This window comes from Bison bison, unplaced genomic scaffold (assembly GCF_000754665.1).
Source record: "Bison bison bison isolate TAMUID 2011002044 unplaced genomic scaffold, Bison_UMD1.0 scf7180017864487, whole genome shotgun sequence".
NCBI lineage: Eukaryota > Metazoa > Chordata > Mammalia > Artiodactyla > Bovidae > Bison > Bison bison.
Genome location: NW_011495047.1, coordinates 4,131,463 through 4,159,429, shown reverse-complemented (window position 1 = coordinate 4,159,429; position 27,967 = coordinate 4,131,463). Strand labels below are relative to the sequence as shown.

At 42.6% G+C, this 27,967-nt stretch overlaps 1 protein-coding gene across 1 annotated transcript in view; it reads left to right on the top strand.

Annotated features, from left to right (window-relative positions):
• Positions 1-7,827: 7,827 nt before the first annotated feature.
• Positions 7,828-27,967, top strand: part of GPR111 (G protein-coupled receptor 111) — a 32,926-nt gene continuing 12,786 nt past the window's right edge. The window contains exons 1-6 of the mRNA XM_010863046.1: positions 7,828-8,036; positions 16,316-16,422; positions 19,695-19,737; positions 21,172-21,323; positions 23,094-23,324; positions 25,099-26,457. Coding sequence (XP_010861348.1) covers positions 16,345-16,422; positions 19,695-19,737; positions 21,172-21,323; positions 23,094-23,324; positions 25,099-26,457 — 1,863 coding nt within the window. The 5' untranslated portion in view covers positions 7,828-8,036; positions 16,316-16,344. The remainder of the gene's footprint in view (positions 8,037-16,315; positions 16,423-19,694; positions 19,738-21,171; positions 21,324-23,093; positions 23,325-25,098; positions 26,458-27,967) is intronic.

Genomic DNA, 27,967 nt, shown 5'->3' with positions numbered 1-27,967 from the left:
TTGTGTCTGACTGTTTACAACCCCATGGACTATACAGTCCATGGAATTCTCCAGGCCAGAATACCGGAGTGGGTAGCCGTTCCCTTCTCTGGGGTATCTTCCCAACCCAGGGATCGAACCTAGGTCTCCCGCCTTGCAGGTGGATTCTTTACCAGCTGAACCACCAGGGAAGCCCAAGAATACTGGAGTGGGTAGCCTCTCCCTCCTCCAGTGGATTTTCCTAACCCAGGAATCAAACCGGCTCTCCTGCATTGCAGGCGGATTCTTTACCAACAGAGTTACCAGGGAAGCCTCATGGTCTCAAGGTCTTCTCTTGTAACTGTGCAACAATTCTGGACATCAGCAACCCTTACTTAACAAGCTGGCTCCAATCCTAATTCTTGACAAACTGTTTATATAACTTGGAGGGTTTTTTGCCTATGCATACCTCCTGTCCCCATCGCCACCTTTTTTGGAACACAATTCAAGTGCCTCTTGAATCTGTGTCTCCTGGACTATAGTCTTCAGTTTGGCTCAAATAAAATTCTTTTCTATTCCTATTATAGATTGTTTATTAGTTATTTTTGTCAAAGACAGGAACACAGCTGAAAGGACCAGTCCTTCAAAAAAGAAAGCAGGGAAGTGGCTTGAGGTAAATAGATGAATACAGTGAAAAGGAAACACTTTGCCCCCGGGAGACATTCAACATCACAGTCTGTTCCAGCAGTGAGACTCTTAGAGTTATCCAGCTGGCTAATTCTGGGATAGAGAATAACACTGGAAGAGCAAGATAACAAGGTCGCCTGCCGATCAAATTTGAGCCTAAAGGCCTATTTAGTGATTAAGATCGGAAATGAGAATATTGACTACTTAAATAATGGAGTTGAGGAAAGATGAGGGGTGGGCAAAGAAGAGGGCTTGTCAGTGAAAACTGGGAGAGTAGGTTTTAGAAATTTACAATTAAGATTTTATGATGGCTGAGAATTCAGTGTATTTTCCTGTGTTAAACAATACTGGAACTGAGCATTCTTTCCTGTCCCAGTGTGAAATAACTCAGAAAATATGCAAAAATAGATTGAGACCTTGGTCTCCAGGAAATGTTAGTTCTTGGAAGATAAGCTCTGGACTCGGAGAAGGCAATGGCACCCCACTCCAGTACTCTTGCCTGGAAAATCGCATGGACGGAGGAGCCTGGTGGGCTGCAGTCCATGGGGTCGCTAAAAGTCGGACACGACTGAGCAACTTCACTTTCACTTTTCACTTTCATGCATTGGAGAAGGAAATGGCAACCCACTCCAGTGTTCTTGCCTGGAGAATCCCAGGGACGGGGGAGCCTGGTGGGCTGCTGTCTATGGGGTCACACAGAGTCGGACACGACTGAAGTGACTTAGAAAAAAAGCTCTGGACTATGTAAAAGAACTTATTATCAACAGTAACCTCTTGCTCTTTGAGACTTACTGAAGATCTTGGTCTTAAACACCTAGCCAAGCCATTGGACACAAACTCTGCCCAGTCCCACTAGTTCCCCAGCGTTTTTAATCACCTAACAACCCTTTACATATTCTCCCCTGATTTCTTTCTTGTGAACCTTATGAAGGCCATCACGGTGGTGTGCTCTTACTATGTATAAAAGATGTAATGAACTTAGAGTTGCTTGATCAATGGATTTTTCTAGTGGTGTTTTGAGCAGTTGTCAAAAGTAAAATGTTGCTCTAAGCTATGAAACAAAAGTTTTATTGTAACATATCAGAAATGAGGCCACTTTTCCACACCAATTTACCTTTACATTTTGTATATTGGGTTAATTGTCAAGATTTCTATCTTTCCAAGAATCTTGGATCTAGTAATGCTTGAATTTTTTTCATTTTGAAAAATCAAACATTTCAGAAGCTTTACTTCAAGTATCAGTCCTATGGCAACTCTTATCCCCCTTCCTTCTTCCCTCTCCCTCCACCCCCAGAAGGGAGAGGAAGCTGACCAGGGATTGATATGAATGTGAAGCCCTCTACTTTCAAGGATGGTTGAAGTAACTGTGGCTATCAAATGTATTCAAAACCAAACACTTACTGTGTGTGCCCAGCTCTGGTTTTCCTGAGGAGGAGGGAAAGACAGACAACTTCCAATTAAATAAATATGTAGATAATTATGCAACTTCCTAGGTGACGCAGGTAAAGAATCTGCCTGCCAATCCAGAAGATGAAAGAGATGTGAGTTCAGTCCTTGAGTCGGGAAGATCCCCTGGAGTAGGAAATGGCTACCCAGACCGGTATTCATTCCTGGAAAATTCCATGGACAGAGGAGCCTGGCAGGCTACAGTCTATGGGGTCACGAAGAACCTAATACGACTGAGCACACAGCATGCATGCATGCAGATAATTATACACTGGAACACATGAACCATGAGAAAGAATAAAGGCGCAACAATTTAAGATTAAAGGGTTGGTAGGTGGAAGGATGAAGGGACATATTTGGAGAGAATGGTCAAAGACATGAATAACTGAATCACTTGGCTGTGCACCAGAATCTAACACAATATTATGCCAACTATACTCAAATAAAATAAAATAAAATAAAGATTAGCTACAAAACAAAAATAATGGTGTTTCATTGCACTTAAAAATATGTGACTTATTTTCAAATATTTTTTGATTTTGATTTCTAAACAATTCTACAGTGATAAGAGAACACACCCTGCATGATTTCAATACCTTTAGATCATGAAATTTTTGTGCCTTGTTTTATGTCCCTGGATATTTTCCAGTGTCTCCTAGTTTACAGTCTATGGGAACATGAATATAATTTGTACCCTACTGTTGTGTGAAAGTTGTGTAAATCTTAATTATGTTGAATTGGTTCATGATACTGTTCAGGTCGACTATTTCCTTCTACTTTTCTGATATTCTTTCTATTGGTTTTTGAGAGTTTGATATTGAAACTCCAACTAAAAATCTTCATTTATTTGCTTAAAAAGGTGTAAAATATAGTAGAACTATATGTAAATCTGTTCTGTTTTCCAAGTCTCTTGTAAATGCGTTAAAATACTTTCAAAATTTAAAAAATAAAAAAGAAAGAGGAGAAAAAATAATGGTGTTTCTATCAAGGGAGAAGTGGTCCCCTGAGTTGAGAGCTACCAAGAGAGCAAGCAGGAAAAGGCAATGGCACTCCACTCCAGTACTCTTGCCTGGAAAATCCCATGGACGGAGGAGCCTGGTAGGCTGCAGTCCATGGGGTCGCTAAGAGTCGGACACGACTGAGCGACTTCACTTTCACTTTTCACTTTCATGCATTGGAGAAGGAAATGGCAACCCACTCCAGTGTTCTTGCCTGGAGAATCCCAGGGACAGGGGAGCCTCGTGGGCTACCGTCTATGGACACGACTGAAGCGACTTAGCAGCAGCAGCAGCAGCAAGAGAGCAAGTGAGAAGAGAGCAGAGAATTAACACGAAGGTTCACGAAGGTGGAGAGCACGCACTGGTGGCTTGTGTACAGCTGGCTGCAGTGGCCTGAAGGAGCAAACAGGACTGAAAGAGAACTGAGTGCGTGGAAGGAGACACAGCCAGTGTGGAAAGTTCGCAGGAGAAGCTTGGCGGAGGAGGAAGTGGTGGGGCGGAGTGAGTAGGAGAATGGGAACTAGTTTTTGTTTTTTTAGGAAAGAAGAGACTTGTTATATGTGAAGGTTAATGGGATGATCCATCACAGAGAGAGCTTGATGAGGCAGGAAATAGGAAATCTAACAGAATGTCACCCTGGAGAAGAGCTGAAGAGACAGGACAGAGCTCCTGGGAAGAGACAAGTGTTGACAGGAAGACAGGGGCTTCCTCTAACAGGACAGGAGGCAAGGAAGAGCAGCTGGGGGTGCGCGACAGTGGGCTTGTGGGTTTGCAGGTGAGAGGCGGATGGAGTCTCATCTCTTGGTTTTATTTTCTCTTTAAAATGTGAGATGAGGTTGGTAATGTGAGGACTGGGGGGAAGTTACCTCTGTGGTTTGAAGAGAACAAATATGTATCATTAAGTTTCAGGAGGAATCATAGAAAAATTGATCAACCTCTGGAGGGCTGTGGAATTCTGCATATGTTACTCTAAAGTGATAAATACATTTTGTATTTTACCAATTCTAAGATGCACTTCTGAAATTGAAGTACCCTCTGGTACTGTTCCATGGTTTCCTGGCACTGGTTCAGAGTTTAGTTACCTGTGTTATTTCCGAGCTATCCATAAAGTCACCGAATCTTTCAATCAATAGCATCTTAGAGTCAGTGAAATATGGTAATTTCATTCCTGCCAGGTTCAGCTGCTTGCATGCAGGTGTTCAGGGTTTCAAAGACAAGGCAATCGTTGTCAGTCACAAAGAGACCTATATGAGTCCACTCAGGGATAATTGCGATATCCCATAATTGTGATGGGATTGTAAGCACTGCCTTCTGAGGGGATCAGCTCTTGATTACTGGAAGTACTTCATCAGAAGTTTGGTCTGTGAGTCCAATCTCAAGGATTTTATGCCAGGTTAAGACTCTCATAAAATTCTCTTGTAAGCGAAACTGTCCTGAGATGACCGTTCAGAATTCCTTCACCAAGGTGTCCAATATGAGATTCTCAGGAGCTGTGTCCTAAATGGAGCCATAGTTATTGAAGGAAGGGCCCAGAGAGCATATGTCTCCATCCATCAACTATTTATTAATTACCTACTGTATGCCAAGCAGTCTGTTAGTTTGGGGGTGGGGGATAAAAATAATTAAATCTAGGTCTCTGATCTAATGGAACTCACAATCTGCCATAAAAGATAGTTAAGTATCAAAGAGTTGTCACCAGAGGTATTTATTCTTCCAATCACTTGAATAATACACATTTATCGAGCTCCTACAAGATACCAGCTACTCTTCTGTGTGCTGAAAATACAGCAGTGATAAAATTGGACAGGTTCCTGTCTCCATGGTGTTTACTTTCTAGTGAGGGAAGAAAACCAACCAATAATATTTCAATAAGTATGATAATTTGCACTGGTGATATGTACGAAGAAAATACATGGAATATCATAGATAATGATGGGTGCTACTTTGGAGAGGGCACTAGAGTATCAGTCAAGCTACTCTGACTACATATAATAGAAAATCTTATGATCATATCAATCCTAGGAGCACTAATTATTTATCAAAAAAAGTCCAGAAGTTATCGATCCCAGGGTGGGTTCAGTAAGTTAGTGGTATCATTAAGGACCAAGAATTTTTCAATCTGTTTCCCCATCTTCAATACATTGACATTTTCCTTGCAGTTGCAAGATGACTTCTATAGCTGCAGATGTTACATCCTCTTACAGCTGCCAAAAGCAGAAGGGAGAACAGGGGAGATGAAGAGGGGCAAGATAAATTTTTCCCCCTGGTGTAGCTCCCTCATTTTATCAGGAGAAATCCTTCCTAGAAGTTCCCTTATCCCCCAGCAGACTTCCCACTAAACCTCACTGAATACAAATGGCCATCCATCTACATCTAATTCAGTGATCAGTAAGAGGACTTGCATTGTCATCGTTGGTTCAAAATAACAATGAGTCATCAAGTCTAGATTTTTGGCAAGAAGACAGAATGACCTTGGCTAGGTAAATAAATGGCTACCAAATCAGAGGATGCCTCTCTGAAATGACATTTGAGCCAAAACCTAAATGATGAAGTGGTGCCAATCTTGTGTACCACATATCTCGGTGGTGCAGAGGGGGACCTGGGCCACGTTAGTTCCTGGTGGGTGCTCCAAAAGCAGAGTAGACACTTGAGGACAAGAATGAGTGGAGATGGGTGGAGGCCATCACTCTTGGTGGAGATGGGTGGAGGCCTTTCAGGTGGCAGGAGAGGCCAATGGAAAGGAAAAGGAATGTGACCCAGTTTGTAAGCAAGAGTGAAACGAACAAGACAGGTTAGGTCGCAACCCTGGTGAAGATGACTTCAGATGGGAAGATTCCAATTCCAACATTACAAAAGTCATGATAATGTAATTATATGCAAAAGGAGGGCACTCAGTTTCACTTCAAGCTGTGGAGACTTCCTCAAGAAAGAGACAGTGGGTTTGGAGTTTTGGAGATTTGGAACAACATGATGAAAAGCTTCAACCAGTGTGCCATGAATGAGTCAGAGAGCAACTGGTGATGAGATTCAAGCCATGCTGATGAGCTCTGCTGTACTTAATTTAGGCCAAGACTCGCCTTTTCCAAAGTTGAGAGTCCCTGGTAAAAATAAATGAACTGGTTTTCTCCTTTGGGCAGTGTGAGGTTGGGCTTGGATGATCCCCAAGAACACCTCTGTCTTTCATATTCTGTGTCTCTAGTAGATGCTCAAGAAAAGTTAAGCCAGCATATGAACTATGAGCCTCAGTTTCTCCTGTTGCCACGACTTTGCCATCACTATAACCTGGAAATGCCCTTCCAGGCCTGCAGGCTGGATCAAATGACCCTGGACCAGCCTTCATCAACCCATCCTTGCTTTGGTCTTACTCGTTTTCCACGTTTATGTTTCTCTTACTGATTGATTCATTAAGGTGCTGGGTCTTAGTTGCTGTGCTTAGTTGCCTTCTCTAGTCGTGGCGAGCAGGTGCTACTCCCTAATTGCGGTGCACAGGCTTCTCATTGCAGTGGCTTCTCTTGCCGTGGAACACAGCTCTAGGGCACTCGGGCTCAGTAGCTGTGGCACACAGCCTTAGTTGCTCCAAGGTATGTGGGATCTAGTTCCCCAACTACGGATTGAACCTGTATCCCCTGCATTGGCAAGTGGATTCTTAGCCACTGGATGACCAGGGAAGTCTCACATCTGTTTCTTTTTTTTCCCAATAAGACGGTGAGCTCTGAGAGGTCAACTGTGAAATTTACATAATTTACATATATCCACTAATATAGGGGATGCTTGGGTGTATGGTACATATACAATGAAAATACTGAATTTTTCCATCTGCTGGTGGAACTTGAGTGGGTTTTGGCCCCAAAGGGGATTCTCAGATTTCTTTCCTTAGAAGATCCGGAGCAAAAGAAGACCCAGGAAGTCAAATGAGGATGAGGGATCTCTGGGATTAAAAATGAGTGCCTCTTTCTGTGTTACAAGAACCCTTTAATACAGGTTTTGAAAATGCCACACCTTAGATAAATGTGAGTGTGGTTTTTGAAACATGGACTTGGGAGAGCTAGAAAGTCCATGAAAACTAAAAAAATTTGAAAAAGATTTGTGAGGGTTTCAAAGTTAGAAAGACGTATAACTATCTATGTCATCTTCCAAGAGCCTTGGACCTTGTATCTATCAGCAGAGGCTAAGTTATGGCTGAAGTAACAAATAGCCCACAAATTTTAGCAACTAGAAATAATCGTCACCTTTTACTCATGTCCATCAGAGGTCAACAGGCCCCATACTTGTTACAAGGAAGTCAGGATGGAGTGGCTAACATTTTAAATTGCTGGTCCCCATGGCAGAACAACTTGCATGACCCCATCCAACTACAAGGAGGTTGGGAATGGCAGTGCCACCTTGTATCTGAACTAGGGACACCCAGAGACAATTAGCAAACCATACAACCATAATCTTCGTGACCAGAAAGCCAGCCAAAGAGCTCCAAGCACAGACACTTGTGTTTCCCGTATCCCATTTTCAGGCTTAGGCAGATGCGTGAGGATGTTAGTAGCTGTGACCTAATACCACAAATCTTGTGCCGTCTCTATAGTCCTGGATCCTTTGCCAGAAAGAGAAGCCTTGGCCTTTTGTGAGAGTCTGCATGTGTTCACCTCGTGTATGACTCATCCATTCTCCACCACGCTGCCCCTCCCACGGCAGGGGCTACTCCCAGGCAGGACTTGCCTGGCAGGCTGCAGGGCGTATGGGGCTGGCTGCCTGTCAGGCAGAGCCCAGCCTGACTGTCTCAGCCAGGGGAGCCACCATTCAGGGCTAAATTGACGGCTCAGAGATACAGGAGCCCAGCTTGCTGGTTTGCTGTGAGATATGGCAAAGGGAAGTCTTTGACATCTGCGTCTCCAGCTGCCGGGAGTAGGTCGAATTTGCCAGTGACAAATTCGCCCGTGTCGTTGGCTAGCCACGGTGAGTAGCCCCATGACCTTCTCAGTCCAAGGCCTTCCCTTGGAGAACTTCAGAGATGAGCAGCCAGTGAGGCTGTGTGGTGTGGGCTTTCATTAACATATACAGAGAGTCTTAAAAAGGAATTTGGTAACCTAGGGGCACTTGGCATAATTCAATAAGAGCACTAATCTGGTAGGACAATATTTTTGTTTTTGTTTATTACTCTCCACTTCTCTGATCCCATGCAAACAGAGGCCAGGAAAGTAGAATCTTTAAAGGAATTTTTCTTTGATGACTTGACAGTGATTAAGTACAGATACAGAAGCTAATTAACTTTTTAAAAATCATAATTTCCCTCATCACACTTTGTAATGTTTTGTCTATAATTTTGGCTTATTATTAAGTCATCACCAGCCTTAAAGTCTCCTTGAATACAGAGGAATCTTTTTACACCCTTCCACACACAAATTCTGCATTTCTAATGACTAACCTATGGCATTAAGAATTCCTGATCCTAAACACCGTTTTCCTGAGATCAGACTTTCTCAGGAGGAATACAAAGTTTGGGTAGATTTCTCTTGACTTGTGTTCTTTGTATGGCGGGTCAAGGAGTGGTGGTAGACACCCAAACATCCCCATGTCTATTGCTTTTCATGTTCTTCCTTAAAATATTGTTGAAATTGGTGCTTAATTTGATTCTTTCCTTTTTCAGAAGGATTCTTTGTATTTGTTGAGTGTGAATTTTGAAAGTTTAGTTCTGCTTAAAAACTTTTTTCTCTTTGAATTTTGACAAAATGAGTTTTCCCCTCTAAAGTAAACTTGCCCGATTAAAGAATGAGGCTTGACTGGACCTCACGTTATTTGGGTTTATTAAATTTTCTCCTAGAAAGTTCATTCATATTTTTACGGTTTGGAAAAATCAGTTTATTTGTAGCTCACAGGAATGATTTTTGTTTAGCTTTAAAAACTGTAAAACTGGGACTTCCCTGGTGACTCAGTGGTTAAAACTTTGCCTTCCAATGCAGGGGTGAAGGTTATCCCTGGTCAGGGAACTAAGATCCCACATGCCTGAGGCCAAAAAACCCAAAACATAAAACATGTAACAAATTCAATAAAGACCAAAAAAAAAAAAAAACCTAGACAAAACTTAAAAGACAGCAAAAACTATTTTCTGTCTTTAGAGACATCTTAAGATCATACAGACCTAAACCCCTTTCCAACAGTATTTGCATGATATAGAGTTATGGCATCACTGTCTTTTTGCAAAATAAATGATATTTTGTAAACAGAAACCAAGGCTGTCATTCGAATATGAGGTGATCAGGGGACAGCTCCAAGCCTGGTGACCGCCTGATCTTGCTAAAATTGGACATGGGTGCAGAGGCACAGGCGTTGGGAGTAGAGGTGGTTTGCCCGGGTCCAGCCAATAATGGGAGGCAGTATCCGTAGACAATCATATGTTTAAATATGTCTGAAAAGAATAATAGAACTGAGATTCAGTCTACTTTTATTATCAGGTTTTGGTGATTCTAAACCACATCAGTGTTATGATACAATACTTGTCACCTCGGGGACACACCATTCCCCTCCCTCTCCTCCTCCTCCCCACACCTCCCCTTTCAGATGGAGCCTGGCTTGTGCAAGGTTTGACTTGATTCACCAACCGGCTACTTTAGCGGTTGCTGCTTCCACAAAACCATAGCCTGTGGTCTAGTTATCTTTAATCCCACTCTCTTGGGAATACACAGCTTCTGGTTTTTAAAAGGTCTTTCCCTGGTGTCTCCGATGGTAAAGAATCTGCCTGCCGGGCAGTAGACCCTGGTTCAATTCTTGGGTTAGTAAGAAAAAAGTATATTCCTCTTAATGTAATCTTGATCTTTCAAGTCAATAAACCCTCTGTTGTTGTTGCTAAATTAGGAAAGAGGTTATAGAATTCTATTGCCTCTGAATATTATTCTTGACCCTTTTGATAGCAATAAACAAAGTCCTAAATCATGCTACTTTAAGCCCCGAAGGTGATTTTATGATGATGATACTAAGGTGGCTCATAGAACCCAGGGAATGAAATACAGGATCTTGAGGGTCGCCAGGACGCCATTTTTAATCTTTATCTTTCTTGCCGTATCTACTTAATTTTGTGCTCTTTTTTGTTTTGTTGTTAGGGGTGTTCTCAATCCCATCACACTAACATCAGCTGGGGAGTTAAAAAAAAAACCCTACTCATCCCTAAATGTTAATAATTAGTGCAATCTAAGTGGAGGATATGTAGGTTTTCACTGTACTATTCTTTCAACTTTTCAGTAGTAATGAAATTATTCAAAATAAAAAGTTTGGGGAAAAATATTAGTGTTTGAGCCTTACTTTCAGAAATCCCGATTCAGTGGTTCTGGGGTAGGATCCAGACATTGGCAATTAAAAATAAATCTCTCTGGGAATCCTAATGTGTAAAGTTGAAAACTATGGGCGTGGGCTGCTGTCTCTTTCAGCTTCTCTAGAAGAGAGTGAGTGTTTTGAAAACAATGACATAATTTGAAAAATAGCTAAAATAGGAAATAATGGCTTTGGCTTATCAACAGATATTCTCAGATGCAGCAGTTTAGGACTCAATTTGCATTTCTGTTGGAGGGATACAGTGGACACCTATTATTATTATTGCATTATTAATCATTTTGCCTAGATAAACCCTCACCCCACCCACACTTTTCTAGAAACTGCCTACGTCTTCCGTGTTTACTGCACATGGAGCTGAAAGATGGGCCTGGCCACAGCTGATTGGATTAGGGGAGGGCAGCTAACCCAAGCTGGGTAGACCAGTCCTCACCTCAGGAATCTTCAGGAAGGAAAGATTAAGAGGATTCACCACTCAAAGATCTTCATTGCAGAAGTTTGAGAAGATACATTCCAGCAAGACCTAAGTGAACATAGAGAAAAGGCACAGAGAACAAGAAAGAATGTGATACCTAAGGGACCACAGGAGGAGCAGTGTCTCTTTTCAGAAACTCAGAGCTGAACAGGACTGACATATTGTTTCAGGTTTAGGAGTTAGGTGATGCCTTGTTTCCATATTGGGTTGTTGTTTGTTTTTTTTTTAAACTCCTCACTATTTAAAAAAAAATAATTTTTTTTTTTTATTTAATTTTTGGCTGTGCTGGGTCTTCGTTGCTGCAAGGGCTACTCTCTGTTGCAGTGCTCAGGCTTCTCAGTGCGGCTTCTCTTGTTGAGGAGCGCCGGCTCTAGGGCGAGAGGATGTCAGTCGTTGGCAGCTCGTGGGCTCAGTAGCTGCAGCTCCCCCGGCTCTAGAGCATGGGCTCAATACTGTGGCACACAGGCTGAGTTGCTCTGCAGCATGTGAGATCTTCCCAGATCAGGGAGCAAGCTCGTGTCTCCTGCATTGGCAGGCGGATTCTTTACCACTGAACCACCAGGGAAGCCCCTCCACAGTTTTTAAAAAATTTTTGAAGATCTATTTGGAAACATTCTCCTCTTTCTATTTATATTAGAAAATATTCATAATTTCCATACATATGAGTTGTGAACAGCTATTTTCATATATATATAATATAAATGAGAGAATACCAAATGTCAAATAAGATGGAGCTAAAGTTCACAAAGATAACCCATGAGACTGTTGCATCCTATTGACTGATGTCCCATTACTATTACAAAATTATACATGTATATATATATATATATATATATAAAACACTGCTACCTCATACTAATATATTATCAAAGCTCTTCATAAACATTTTTAATATTTGTGTAATATTCCTTTATATAGATTTATCAGAATTTACTATGCACTGTATTATTATTTGACAGTTACGTGTGCAGTCGCTCAGTTGTGTCTGACTCTTTGTGACCCCATGGACTGTAGCCTGCTGGGCTCCTCTGTCCATGTAACTTTCCAGGGAAGAATACTGGAGTGGGTTGCCACTTCTTACTCCACTGGATCTCCCTGACCCAGGGATGGACCCCGGTCTCTCGCGTCTCCTGCATTGGCAGCCTGATTCTTTACCATTAGTGCCACCTACTATATATTATCCAAGCGTGATCAGCAAACTTACATAATCATGCTTTTTTCTGTACTTCAAGTTACTTCTATATGATGGAGTCCCAGAAGTGCTTCAAAGCCACAATAATTTGGGTTTACCTAGTTACTTAATCTTCTTTTCCAAATTTTGTATATGTTTATGATCTCTTGAATTTATCTCAGCTGTCTCTGTCAGAGTAAATTCTCTCTTTGGTTTTGTGGTGACTCATGAGGCTGGTGGTTCTTGGGGTACACCTTTACCAAGTGCCTGCATAGACACCATCAACCCATGTTCCTACCTGTTTGCTGTTTACCTTTCAGGTGTGAGTAATTCATTACTCATCATGGCTTGAAATCTGCATGCATAAAGAGAAAAACATCCAATTCAAAAGGAGGTTAGTGAAGCTTGCCGAGGCTCAGGGGAACCAATGAAATTGATGGAAAGTTCAAAAAACTGGGCATCTGGAGAAAATAGAGGACTTACATAAACATATCAGAGGAGGTGGTTCTGCGGATATGGTTGGGATCATAGAGGGTCATCCTTGTGCCCAGAAATTTGGCCCATTGACCAAGGTCAGTGCCTTTACTTCCTACTGTTGGAGAGGTTTAGTTCAGTTCAGTTGCTCAGTTGTGTCTGACTCTTTGCGACCCCACGGACTGAAGCACTCCAGGTTTCCCTATCCATCACCAACTCCTGGAACTTGCTCAAACTCATGTCCATTGAGTTGGTGATGCTATCCAACCATCTCATCCTCTGTTGTTCCCTTTTCCTCCTGCCTTTAATCTTTCCCAGCATCAGGATCTTTTCCAATGAGTCAGTTCTTCGTATCAGGTGGCCAAAGTTGGAGAGATTGCCTCTGGGAAATTCCTGTTAGAATGTACACGTACCTGGGATGATTAAATCACAAACCATTAATATTCACTTTCGCATTATTGGTAGTCAGCCTGACTGAAGGTAGTTCTTGGCAGTCAGAAGAATTCCAAATGGCTAAGATCTGAGAAAGGAGCTCATTGATGTGGCAAAGTTTGCTTCAGAGTAAGGAAGGAGCTTTGTCCAAGGACAGAGATTTTTAGACTGGAGTCAAAATGAGACCCTGAGCATCTGGGCACAGCATGGAGATGACTCAGGATGAAGACTGAAGGAGTTCTGAAGGCAATTCTACTTAGTTTGTATGTTTCTAAAAGATTATTTAAACCTAGATCTCTCTATTTATCATCTATCTCTGACATCACTATTTCCATCTGTCTGTCTATGTGTATAATTTTTTTTACTGAGAGATAGAGATAGTGATCAGTTCTTTTACGTCTCCAATGAGGACAGGAAGGAGGACAGGGACAGATCGATATAGTTTAAAAAGCCCTTGATCAGGAGTCAAAAGAATCTGGTTCTTCTAGTAACTTGGAGTATGATCTTGGAAAAGCCACCTTCTATCTGGACAATTGCCTCTTTGATAAAAAAGGAAAAATGGTAACTTTTTTGTTTACCGCATAAAATTTTATGAGGTCAAGGTGAAAGTTATATGTGAAATGTTCTGAAGGAATTAACTCCATACAAAGCTCAGCTCTTTCTTATATCAGAAAAGACATGTGATATACTGAAAAAAATTGCAGATCTGGGTTTAAATCTTAGCCATGCCACTTAGTAACTATGAGGTTAGCCAGGGTCAACTTTTAGCCCCTTAATTTAAAAAAAAAAAATTGTGGCAATCACTCAGTTACTTAGAACTATCCAAAGGCATTACAAGAGTGAATGTAAATATAGTGTCAGACACACAGTAATAGACAGTGTCTATTTGTTTTACCAATCTCTTGCCTTTCATAGTGTCTGCATTTAGGCAGGAGGAAGGGATTGGCCATTGACTAGGGGTGAAAGAGTACAATGTCTACAGGATAGACGCTATGGAATCTTCCACTCCTGAGATCATCTGAAGTGTATTCCCACAGTCTGTCTGGGAAATTACATAGTGTTTTGTGGATCTCACTAGAAGCCTCAGCAATTCACCTCGAAACCTAATTATGCAAGTAGGAGCCGCAGACTCAGCTGACCAGGCTGGTGATTGAAATACTCCTGGGTGTCTGATCAAAATATGTCTGGAGTTTTCTTGACTCTTGTTTGTGTTTGCCATGATTGCTATTCCAATACTTTCTTTTTTTCCTAGTCAAGATTTAAGGGTTAAAGTTGTAGAGTCCCCCCCCACCCCCAATCATTCTATAGAGCTGCTCTGGTCTCTATCACTTGTGTGTGTGAGTGTGTTTAAATTAAACAGATGTTTGTTTCCGATGGAGCCATATGCAAAGCACAAGCCAGGGTGCAGCACATATGTTTTCTTTCTGCCTGTTTTGTCTTTGTCACTCAACCTATGGCTTTCGGGATGGAGGAATTTGACATAAAGGTAGGAAGAAATATTTCAGAATTGAATTGCTAACAAATATGGGAATTGCTTTGTGGAATCTGAAACTTGGGGACACTTCCTGTCATGTCTACTTGTCTGGCTTTGACTTCAAGGGTCTGGAGATCTCCAGGGAGCAAACCCTAGCCAAGTTGCCACCCAGTGGGTGGTGCTTCAGGAGTGCCATTGGACTGCGACTTCCCGAGATGTTGAGGGGACACGGAAAGTAGTCATCCTTGCTGTCATTGTTTAATTTCTGTTTAGGACACCATTGTTTAATTTCTGTTAAGGCATTACTTGGAGACGGGAAGCTCATTTTATGTTTGCTAAGAAAAGCAGGGGTGGCGGTTGGGGGGAAGGGATATTTAGGGAGTTTGGATTGACATGTATACACTGCTGAATTTAGAATGGATAACCAACAAGGACCTACTGGATAGCACAGGAAACTACTATGTAACAACTTAAATAGGAAAGTGAAGTGAAATGAAGTCGCTCAGTCGTGTCCAACTCTTCGAGACCCCATGGACTGTAGCCTACCAGGCTTCTCCATCCATGGGATTTCCAGGCATAGGGTACTGGAGTGGGTTGCCATTTCCTTCTCCAGGGGATCTTCCTGACCCAGGAATTAAATAGGAAAAGAATTTGAAAAAAGAATATATATATATATATATATGTGTGTGTGTGTGTGTTTAACTGACTCATTTTGCTGTACATGTGAAACTAACACAATATTGTAAACCAACTACAGTTCAATTAAAAGAATTCTTTTTAATTAAAGGAGAATAAAATACTATAGGACCTTCAGAAAACTGTTAATGATGGTCTGAAACAGGCACTGCAAAATATTTTAAATAATCATTCGATTTCAGTGGAACTTCAGCTAGACAATCATTTCAATGCAGCAAACATGGTTTTAAAATGTAATTTGCCTAGTCTTTAAAATAATGGCATTGTTTTCTATAGAATTATGCATAGTTGGGATAAAGACTATTTATCTTTCACCAGAAAATGGTCAAATAGTATCAACCATTGTAAAAGCTCCTGGTCTTTGTTGATGACATCCAAGCCTTCTCCTTCTTTATCTGAAAGTAAAGAAACACCTCTCAAAGAATATCTTACTCAGGGATGAAAAATATTGAAGTTATTAAAATTTATATCTATATAGCATGGACTCTGATGCAGATCCTCAGTTCTTCCGGTCTCCCTTCTCTCCGTCCCACCTTTCTTCTTTCTTATGGAATTTTCTATGTCCCCATCATGTGTCCAGCACAGTTCTAGATGCTAAGAAATCATTTTAGTTTTGACATCAGTTTTGGCAGAAATAACAATACCAGGGCATGTCTAAGATCCGTTTTGAAGGAGCTGCTACCTACCTATGAAAATACAGCTCCAGAGTTAGGGGGAAATGAGGGACCACAGGTCAAGCCTGGTGCTTACTCTCCTTCAAAAGTGATTCTAATCTGAGTTTGCATGTGGGAATGCCAGCTCACCTTCCACCCTAGCCACCCACAGCTTTCTCAGCCCTGCCTAACCCAGAGAGTGCGCCATCCTTCCTGCTCCCCAAATATGGGCTGGATATGTCACACCCCAGTAGGCAGATGCCTTTGGAGGGATTCCCATGCTAGGTGTTACATGCAAGACAACAGCAGAACCTGAAGGTTATCACGGCGATTGCCTGCACCTCCCAGGGCCAGCTGGTACGCATACCTGCGGCATCCTGGTAAGGTCTAGGGAGACCACAGGGACCCCACCTCTGAAGCAGTGGAGCCCAAGCAGACAGCGCTAAGGACAGAACCCAGTCTCAGGCTGACTGGTTCTGCATGGAACACTGAAAGCTTCCAATTGGAGACATTTTGCCTTTTCGTTTGTTCTTCTAGTAGCCAGAAAGGCAACTGTACTGAAGACGATGACTCAGATGCTTTTGCTCTTGCTGTACGTCTTCGTGTTTCTTTTGGCCACAGAGTCCTGCAGGACGTTATGCCAGGTGAGAAGAGGGAGGTGGGAGGATGAACTGGTGGGGAGACCAAATGGAAACTAGAACCCATGAGTTAGGCAGCCCATCTGAGCTGAAGGGTATGTAGAAGAAGGGGTGAAAGTGAAAGTCGCTCAGCTGTGTCTGACTCTTTGTGACCCCAGGGATCGAACCCAGGTCTCCCACATTGCCAGCGGATTCTTTACCAGCTGAGCCACAAGGGAAGCCCAAGAACACTGGAGTGGGTAGCCTATCTCTTCTCCAAGGGATCTTCCCTACCCAGGAATTGAACTGGGGTCTCCTGCATTGCAGGCGGATTCTTTACCAACTGAGCCATGAGGGAAGCCCAAAGATGGGGTAAAATGCTCCAACCAGAAGAAACTGCAACTGCAGGTCACCAAAACCCATTTTAGTCAATGGCTGCCAATTATTTTCCCATCTGCTTTTTCCATAATTTCCTGAGATGCAAAGGGGTTTGAATGATGTAAGGGTAATCAACTCTTCTTCCCATATCCTTTGATGGTGAAGCTTTCAGTGGCTGGTAAACAGGGTAGTGCCTCTTCCTTAAAGGCATCTGAGAATGTGGCGGCTGGGAGGGGTGTGACCTTGACTGTGTCTGTGTTAGTTAAGTCGTGTCCGACTCTTTGCGACCGCATGGTAGCTTGCTAAGCTCCTCTGTCCATGGAATTCTCCAGGCAAGAATACTGGACTGGGTTGTCATTTCCTTCTCCATGGGATCTTCCTGACCCAGGAATTGAACCCGGGTCTCCTGCATTGCAGGCAGATTCTTTACCATCCGAACTGTAGGGAAGTCTCCAACCTTGACTGGGAAATGGTTAATGGCATTGAGTGAGCAGGATTTAGGAATGGTCCCGGCACCGTGAGACACTGTCCCACCCAAAATGGCATCTCCTTCGAGAAGTCTGATGGTGAACACCACCAATGGGCAGGAAGGAGCAGTGAGCACCTTGGTCAGGTGGCAGCCTGGATGGGAGGGGGTTTGGGGGAGAGTGGACACATGTATATGTATAACTGAGCCCCTTTGCTGTTCGCCTGAAACTATCGCAACATGGTTAATCAGTTATAATCCGATATAAAATAAAAAGCTAAAGAATTCTTTCTAGAAGTTTCCAAATAATATTCACTCTGTAAATAATGTGCCCCTGGATGGGAATTTTCTCCATGACGCCCCTCCCCCTAATACTGAGTTACAGCCCAGTTTCTGGGAAAACTTAGAGGCTCCCTCAGAAAGGCCTTTTCCAGGAGGCACCCAACTCCACAGTTCTGTACTGTTTCCTCTTCATTTCCTCATCCACGCTCTTCCACAAGACAGAACTTGGAGGCTGAGCATGGGAGGCTGCCTTTGTTTTCTTGATTATCGGGGACTCACCTTACCAGAAATGTTCCATCCTTTTCTTCTCAATTTACAAGTTGCTGGGGGTTGAGCTTTTTTGGGGTGCTGTCTTCCAACCTCTCTCAGGCAGTTCTGTGGGTTTAACAGGTGATGGGTTTGCAAGTGTCTTGTTCGTAGTATTAGTCTGAGGAGTATTGCCGTGTGTGTGTGTGTGTGTGTGTGTGTGTGTTGCTCAGTTGTGTCTGACTCTTTGTGATCCCACGGGCTGTAGCCTGCCAAGCTGCTCTGTCCATGGATTGTTACTATCTGAAGCTTAAGTGGCCCAGACCGGATACCACCCTAGAAATGAAGAGATCAGGTGGAGTTGTATACATGGACTTTGGCAGATTAACTGGAAGTGAATCAGTTCCTTCACTTAAGAAGACAGTTTCCAGAATTTCTTGTAAATAACATACCATTGCCTTCTGCCTTCCTATCTGACTAGCAGGATGTGACCTCACTGGAGTCTGTTTAATGGGCCAAGTGTTATCCAGAATTGTTCATTTTGAAGTGCTTTGTTATGGTGCATTGGAGATCATGATCCACTCAAGATGGGCTGAGGGCATCTTGAAATGTTTGCATGTCCATGCATCTATTTATTTATTTATTTGGTTGGCACCGAGTGGCATGTGAGATCTCAGTTCCCTCACCAGAGGTCAAACCTGTGTCCCCTACATTGGAAGCATGGAGTCTTCACCACTGGACTCTCAGGGCAGTCCCTCCAGTAATAAATTAATAACAATATTTTTATAAATAAACTGCCAAGATTTCCTCTCTACATTTTTTGGCTGCATAGTTACATGTCAATAATTTTGTAGTTTTTTTCTATAAGAAAAATAGAAAGATGCTTCAGTTTTACCTCTAAAATTGATGATCAGATTTTTTTCATTCTTATTGCTAGTTAAAAAAAATAGTTTTCAGCTTCTCAATTCATTGTTAATAATGTTATGTAAACATGTAAGAAAGACTGTTGTCAAATTTGGGGAAACCAAATTTTTTTCATATGTTAGTTGCAAGGTATCTTGAGCACGTACGATTTTCTTGTTCTATGACAAATTGTAAATACTCTGAGAACGAATGTCTCTTATATGTTGATGTCCTCCTTGTAATGCAGATACGACTGCAAACTACATAAATATATGCTTTTGAATCCAAACTAAACATATACCCAACTCAACTTCTACCCCAAACAGCTACATCCTTCAAGTGCTCTCCAAAATAAGAGAGAAGGAGGGGGAGTTGGAAAAAGAAAAAAAAAAGGACTGAACAGATGATGGCTAAACTATTTTGCTTCTGAAAATTTAATCAAACATATGATAATGATGGAGCTTCCCTGGTGCCTCGGTGGTAAATAATCTGCCTGCCAATGAAGGAGACGTGAGTTTGATCCCTGGGTTAGGAAGATCCCCTGGAGAAGGAAATGGCAACCCACTCCAATATGCTTGCCTGGGAAATCCCATGGCCAGAGGAGCCTGGCGGGCTACAGTCCATGGAGTCGCAGAGTTGGACACGAATTAGCAGCTAAACAACAACAACAGTGATCATGTGAACACATTGCTACACTCTTTTTCAGCACAAAGAAGGGGCCCATGCAAGCAAGGGGTTCTGCACCTCAACCTTCATTAATTTCCATTGAGCCCACATCTGCCCAGGGTGTATTTCCTAGATAGAAAGCAGATCATTCTTCCTGGAGTGGAAGGAGTTCTCCTGCTGAATAGCCATGGAAAGACATCTGTTCAGGCTGAGGGGAAATGGGACCGTGGTGACAAATTCATGGTCTTAGATTTAGTGGCACGCTGGCATCAGAGCTGAGTCAGATGTGGTGAAAGTGAATCACTGGCTGCACATTTTAGTGACTGCTTCTGACCTGAGTTTTAATTTTCCTTCCTAGGCTTCCAGCAAGAGCAAGGAGCAGGTGTCTACCAGGCCACACGGTATGTTGGCAGCAGTTACTAACAGTTGGCTGTGTTCCTATCCATCTGTTGTAACGCAGAGCTCTTCTCAGCCCTCTGTCTCATGGCGTGGTAGATGGCACACCTCGATGGCATGTATCTGGATTTTCTTTTACTCTTCTCATCTTAAATTGTACCTTTGACCCCTGCTCCCTTCTTGCTGCATCCTGGTCTGAGAGTTCTTTGCCATAAATCCTTTGGATTGAACCAACTCAAAATAGAACAGTGGCTATGGGGGGGTCTATGACACCCTGCTGATGACATAACTCCTTGTAAAGTTCTGGAGCTAAGAAATTTTTTGTATAATACTTTTTAAAATTTATTTTTTTAAAATTGAAGGATAATTGCTTTACAGTATTTTGTGGTTTTCTGTCATACATCAACAAGAATCAGCCATAGGTACTCCCATGTCCCCTCCCTTCTGAATCTCCCTCCCCATCCTACCCCTCTAGATTGTCACAGAGCCCTGGTTTGAGTTCCCTGAGTCATACAGCAAATTCCCACTGGCTATCTATTTCACATATGGTATTGTAAGTTTCCATGCTACCTTCTCTGTGCATCTCATCCTCTCCCTCCTCCCCTCTCCCCATGTCCATATGTTGGTTCTCTCTCTCTGTTTCTCCATTGCTGCCCTGAAGATAAATTCATCAGTACCATCTTTTTAGATTCCATATATATGTGTCAGTGTATGATATTTATATTTCTCTTTCTGACTTACTTCCCTCTGTATAATAGGCTCTAGGTTCTCCCACCTCATTAGCATTGACTCAAATGTGTTCCTTTTTATGGCTGTGTAATATTCCATTGTGTATATGTACCACAGCTTCTTTATCCATTCGTCTGTCGGTGGATATCTAGGTTGCTTCCATGTTCTAGCTATTGTAAATAGTGCTGCAATGAACCCTGGGGAACATGTGTCTTTTTCAGTTTTGGTTTCCTCAGGGTATATGTCTAGAAGTGGGATTGCTGGGTCATATGTGGTTTTATTCCTAGCTTTTTAAGAAATTGGAGCTGAGAAATTTCTTAGAGGCTATCAAGCATACTGGCTTCCAAACTGTATTCTTGGGGAGCTGCAGGCATGAGGCGTGTTTAGGGGGTTCCTATGGGGTGAGATAGGGAGCTAGTGGACTGAACTGTGGGCTCTTCTCTCTTACTCACTTCAGCTGGGATGGTACCATTTTTATCTATTTTAAACCTTAGAGTTCAGGATACTAGTTTGTTGGAATTAATAGGAGGTTGTCACTGAAATAGATGATGACCCCTGATCTATTTCAATTGTCCTGCACTTTACAAAGAAAAGACACCTGATGTCCATAGGACTGATGTGCCTTCACTGTGCGGACACCGTGGTAACTGGCCCATGTGGTCCAGAGCCCAGACCTCTCCATCTGATGCTGACACCTTTTCTTTTCTCAGGTGAATGCCGTGGCACTTGTGTGGACAATTCCTACTGCAGCCAACCTTGCCCTCCAGACACTCCAGGGGATATGGGGTTTTTATGCAGGCAAAAGAAATGGCACAAAGTCACTGAGTCCTGCCGCACTCTCACTGCCTTCAACATCTTTGAGGTAATATCCTTTCTCTCACCTGCAAAGTGGAGCCCCAGACTAGCAGTGCAGCACAATGGACAATAGTCAGGGCATGGAAGCAACCTAAACATCCATCAACAGCGAGGTGGATAAAGAAGTTGTGGTACATATATACATTGGAATATTGTGTATATATATATATATATATATATGTATATTCAGCCATAAAAAAAATATATATATATTCAGTCATAAAAATGAATGAAATTGGATCATTTGTAGTCATGTGGTTGGACCTAGAAACTGCCATACAGAGTGAAGTAAGCCCGAAAGAGAAAAGCAAATATTGTATATTAATGTACATATATAGAACCTAGAAAAATGGTACAGATGAACCTATTAATAGGGCAGGAATAAGAGACACAGACATAGAGAATGGACATGTGGCTATGGCAGGGGAGGGGAGGGTGGAACGAACTACGAGAGTAATACTGACATATATACACTACCGTGTATAAAATAGACAGCTAGTGGGAAGCTGTTATATAGCACAGGGAGCTCAGCTTACTGCTCTGTGATGACCTAGAGGGGTGGGATGGGGGTGGGTGGGAAGGAGACTCAAGAGCGTAGGGATATATGTATACATAGCTGATTCATTTTGTTGTGCAGCAAAAACTAATACAACATTGTAAAGCAATTATACTCCAATTAAAAAATAAGAAATTATGCATGTAGCACTCAATAAGGGGAAAGTGGACATGAGGCTGTATGGTTGGTAAATGTGTTTGTACTTGTCCAATAAATCTATCAGTTCCAATAAAACTATATTTACCAAAAATCAGGCCATTTTTGGTGATAAGGAGAAGGCAATGGCACCCCACTCCAATACTCTTGCCTGGAAAATCCCATGGGCGGAGGAGCCTGGAAGGCTGCAGTCCATGGGGTCGCTGAGGGTTGGATACTACTGAGCGACTTCACTTTCACTTTCATGCATTGAAGAAAGAAATGGCAACCCACTCCAGTGTTCTTGCCTGGAGAATCCCAGGGACGGAGGAGCCTGGTGGGCTGCCGTCTATGGGGTCTCACAGAGTCGGACATGACTGAAGCGACTTAGCAGCAGCAGCAACCTGCTGACTATCGCATTAACCTGATGATCCAGTGGCTAAGACTCTGCACTCTTACTGCTGAGAGCCTGGGTTTGATTCCTTATGTAACTATGGAATATGCCCTATGTAACTATGGAATAAGCCATGGAGCATGCCCTGCCCACTCTCCCTCCCCAAATCAGGTGATTATCCTGGGGCCATAGTTTGCCCTGCTTGCTCTCAAGGGTGAGACTCAAGCCAGAATCCATGGGAGATCTATCAATACTTTCAGTCCTTCTCTATGGATGTTCCAACGGATTCATCCAAATTCAGCTCAGAATTTCTATTTTAAAAATATGCTCATATCTCGTGCTTTGCCCCTCAAGAATAGTAGAAATAAGCTTAGAGGGCACTAGAAATCTACCTACAGAATGAATGTGCAGCATACATAAATAGAAGGCAGAAGAGGTGTACTAAAGACCACAGTTGCTATTTTGGGCAGGAAGCAGGTGGCTGGCAAGGCAGGGCTTTCCTTTTCTGTTGAAACACTGTGGTATTGGGCAGGTTATTCACAGCGAGTATGAGCTTGAGAATGTAAAATACAAAAACATTATGCAATATACAATCGTGTAATCAGACTGTCCTAAATTTTAGTAAAACTCCTTTTCTATTTAAAACAAAAGGAACATTAAAAACCTTTTTGTTGTTTTTTGCCATTTCTTAGGCAGATTCAAATTCTGTTCAAACATTTGGAGGATCAAAAATAAATGAATATACCAATAAGCCTGAGACTATTACAGATTTGTTAATGGAAAAGTGTCCACAGAATCTGTCCTGTGTGATCAGGAACATTCAGAAGTCTCCTCGGATTCCGGGTAACATCGCTTTGATTGTGCAACTCTTACACAACATCTCCACTGTGCCAATGACGGATGTTGATGAGACAAAGATGAAGGTGAGTGGTGGTGAGGGTGTGGCAGAGAATCATCTTGATAGAAAAGGAATGCAGGTGAGCTGGATACTTTGTGAGCTTTTGGGGGTCTGAGAACTGTGTTTTTCATCTCAATATCTCCAGTGCTTAGCACAGCAAGTATTTAGTACATCGTCATTGATAAGTGAATGAAGAGCTAACGAATAGAAGAATGAAAAAGTGAAAACATTCAATCAACAAACATTTAGAGAGACCACTTATGGGGTGTGGATCAAACCCCAGGGTACATTCCAGTATCTGGCTACTGAAAACTAAGAACCACGGTAGATCTGCAGAGAGAAAGAGACTTTTTTTACTTTCATTTGGAGTCTGAACTGGTTGCAAAAAAGGAAAATAACTGAGTGCAAAGAAAACAATCATACATATCTGTCTCAGGAATATAAAATGAAACTAGATCCATTTTTTTTTGCTTTGATCTTCAAAGCAGAGGATATTAAAAAGTAAGTTTAGCCTCTAGGATCGATTTCCAATTTGGTATGTTCCTATACGTGGGCTCCCCTGATGGCTCAAAGAACCCACCTGTCAATGCTGGAGCCACTGGTTTGATCCCTGGGTCAGGAAGATTCCCTGGAGAAGGAAATGGCAACCCACTCCAGCATTCTTGTCTGGGAAATCCCATGGACAGAGAGTCTGGCAGGCTACTGTCCATGGGGTCACAACAGTGTCGGACACAACTTAGCAACTAAGCAACAACAAATGTTCCTATACAGGGTGCTGCACACAAGCGGGATTCATTAGATGCTAATTACGTAATAGATGCTCTGACCTGGGTAAAGAAATGCTAGTTTCACTAAGGTATGAAAAGGAATTGATGATGGCAATGGGCATGCGGAAGGAAGGCATTGCACAAAATGCGAGGAAGGCAATTCCCTTGCAGCACTAACCTCACCTGGGAGTCTCATTAAGATGCTGGTTCTACATAGACATAGAAAATAGACTGGTGGTTTGCCAAGGGGGAGGGTGGTGACAGAGGGATGGATTGGGAGGTTGGAATTAGCAGATGCAAACTAGTATACAGAGAATGGATAAACACCAAAGTCCTACTGTATAGCCAGGGAACTGTATTCAATATCCTGTGATAAACCATAATGGAAAAGAAATGCAAAAGAATGTGTATTTATATATGTGTATGTGTAACTGAGTCTGTTGCTGGACAACAGTAATTAATACAACACTGTAAATCAACAATACTTCAGTTTTAAGAAAAGGATGCTGATTCTGGTTGACTAGGTCTGGGGTGGGGCCTGAGATTCTGAATCTCCAGGCAGTTCCAGGGGATGCCTTTGCTGCCAGCTGGAGGACCACTTTTTTATGTACTATTTTAATTATTTACTTATCTATTTATGTATTCTTGGCTGTGCTGGGTCTTTGTTGCTGCTCAGGCTTTGCTCTCGTTGCGGCAAGCAGGGGCTACTCTCGTTACAGTGTGAGGGCTTCTTACTTCGGTGACTTCTCCTATTGCAGAGCCCGGGCTCTAGAGTGTGTGGGCTTCAGCAATTGTGGCTCCCGGGCTTTAGAGCACAGGCTCAACAGTTGTAGCACACGGGCTTAGATGCTCCATGGCATGTGGGATCTTCTTGGTTCAGGGATCCAACCCGTGTCTCCTGCACTGGCAGGGGGATTCTTTACCACTGAGCCACCAGGGAAGTCCCAGGACCACACATTTTAAAAGTAAATGTTGATTGTTCTGGCAGATTCAGAGAGTGGCTCAGTACTAATCCCGGTTCTTCATTGACAGAGTTACAGCATCATGGCCAACCACATTCTAAATAGCAAAAGCATCTCAAACTGGACCTTCATCCCCGAAAGAAACAGCAGCTGTGTCCTGCTACATTCAGTCAATTCCTTCGCAAGAAAGCTATTTGTCAATAAGCATCCCATTGAAATAGCAGATATTTTCATCCACACGGTGGGCACCATCCTCTCTAGAGACAACGCTGGAAAGAATTTCACCTTTTCAATGAGAGTTAACGACACCCGAGACGTCACAGGGAAGGTGTCAATCAGTAGAGAGGAACTTCAGGAGGTGCCTTCTCCTTCTCGGGCTGTCAGCATCGCATTTCCAACTCTCGGGGCCATCTTAGAAGCCAGTGTTTTGGAAAGCATCACTGTGAATGGGCTTGTCCTGTCTGTCATTCTGCCCAAGGAACTTGAAAGAATCTCGCTGATTTTTGAAAAGATCAGCAAGTCGGAGGACAGGAGGGCACAGTGTGCAGGCTGGCACTCCGTGGAGAGCAGATGGGATCACAGGGTCTGCCAAAAGATTCAGGAGAACTCCCAGCAGGTGGTCTGCAAATGTAGCCCGAGCAAGACGTTTACCTCTTTCTCAATTCTGATGGCACCCCATGTCTTGCAGAGCCCCATCCTGATTTACATCACGTACATAGGCCTGGGTGTTTCTATCTGCAGCTTGATCCTCTGCTTGTCCATCGAGGCCTTGGTCTGGAGCCAGGTGACGAAGACAGAGATCTCATACTTACGTCACGTGTGCATTGCTAACATTGCGACCACCTTACTGATGGCTGATGTATGGTTCATCGTGGCGTCCTTTCTCAGTGGCCCAACGAGGCACCACAGCGCATGCGTGGCAGCAACCTTTTTTGTTCACTTCTTTTACCTTTCTGTGTTTTTCTGGATGCTCGCCAAGGCACTCCTCATTCTCTACGGAATCCTGATAGTCTTCCATACGTTGCCCAAGTCCGTCCTGGTGGCAGCTCTCTTTTCGGTGGGCTACGGGTGCCCTTTGCTCATCGCTTCTATCACGGTCGCTGCCACTGAGCCTGGCAAAGGTTATCTCCGGCCTGAGGCCTGTTGGCTCAACTGGGACATGACCAAGGCCCTTCTGGCTTTTGTGGTTCCGGCTCTGGCCATCGTGGTTGTCAACCTGGTCACAGTCACACTGGTGATTGTCAAGACCCGGCGAGCGGCCATCGGCAGTTCCATGTTCCAGGAGGTGAGGGCCATTGTGAGGATCAGTAAAAACATTGCCATCCTCACACCACTGCTGGGACTGACGTGGGGATTTGGCATAGCCACAGTTCTCAATGACAGCTCGCTGGCTTTCCACATCATCTTCTCCCTGCTCAACGCCTTCCAGGTAAGTCCAGACAGAGCCTTCTGACTGAGTCCACAGTGAGAGAATTCAGGAGAAAGTTTTGTGATCAGGAGCTCGTAGCATCGTATTTCTTTGTAAAAGACAAAGGATTTGAAATAGCATATTGAGTCAGGAGAGCTTCCCAGGTGGTGCTAGTGGTAAAGAATCTGCCTGCTAGTGCAGGAGGCACAGGAGATTCAGGTTTGAGCCTTGGGTCAGGAAGATCCTCTACAGGAGGAAATGGCAACCACTCCAATATGCTTGCCTGGAGAATCCCACGGACAAAGGAACCTGGCGGGTTACAATCCACGGGTGGCAAAGAGTAGGACGTGACTGAGCGTGCTCGTGGAAGGGAAATTGAGGCAGGAAGTAAGCTTTTGTTCCAGAAAGGTCTGGATTAAAATCTGGATTCTCTGACTTATGCCTGTGTAACACTCTCTTGGGATATTTGCTTAACTTTGCCAAGCCATGTTTTCTTCACTTACAAAATGGGTAGAAGAATTCCCATTTTATAGGACTGTTTAAAAAGGAAAGATAACAGTGAATGGAGGACTTGCCTGGTGGTCCAGTGGCTAAGACTCTGCACTCCCAGTGCAGAGAGCTAGGTTCGTTCTCTGGTCAGGGAACTAGATCCCACTAGCTGTAAACAAAGATTCCTCACGTCCCCACTTAAAGATCGTGCATACTGCAACTAAGACTTGTAACAGCCAAATAAATAAATAAAATATTAAAAGCTGAGCTGTTGCTGTTGCTGTTTAGAAACTAAATAATACAACTTCCCCAAAAATCTAGGTATGTAAATGGAGGTACTAAAATGTGCCCACATATTTCTTTCTATTTAAAATTTTTAAAAAATTTAATTTATTTTTACTTTTTTCATAAAATTGTTTTCTTGGAGGATAATTGCTTCACAATGTCGTGTTGGTTTCTGCTGTACAACAATGTGAATCAGCCATGAGTACATATATGTTCCCTCCTTCTGGGATCTCCCTCCCACCCTCCTCACCATTTTAGAATTTTTAGTGACCATTGGAAACCATCTTATTTTAATGAGGCAAGCCATCCAGAGTGGTATTAAAGACAGTCTCTCTTCTTGTGGATTAAGCGATATTCCCAGTTTTATACGTATCTTTACCAAGTTTTCTATGCTTATATACAAATATGTTTTCACATAGGATTGGGGTTAAAAAACAATGTATGTTTTTACTTAAAAATACATCCGAGCATTTTACCAGGTGACTATGTATGTATCTTTAATGATTCCTTACCTGACTGAAAATTTTTTTTCGTTTTTTCAGTTATGGTATACCAAAGAGCCGAAGTTTCTTATACTGAATGTTAAATGTAGGTAGTAACTAACTGAAAAGAGAGCTTTTATTTTTCTAAAGCCCTCTAAAATATTGCTTTTGTTCCTAATTGTGTACTTATTAGAAAATAAGACTATTTCAAATAAACGTTTTATTTATAATAGAAATTTTAAGTCAAATGTTTTCTCATTTTGCTCTTGTAGAAT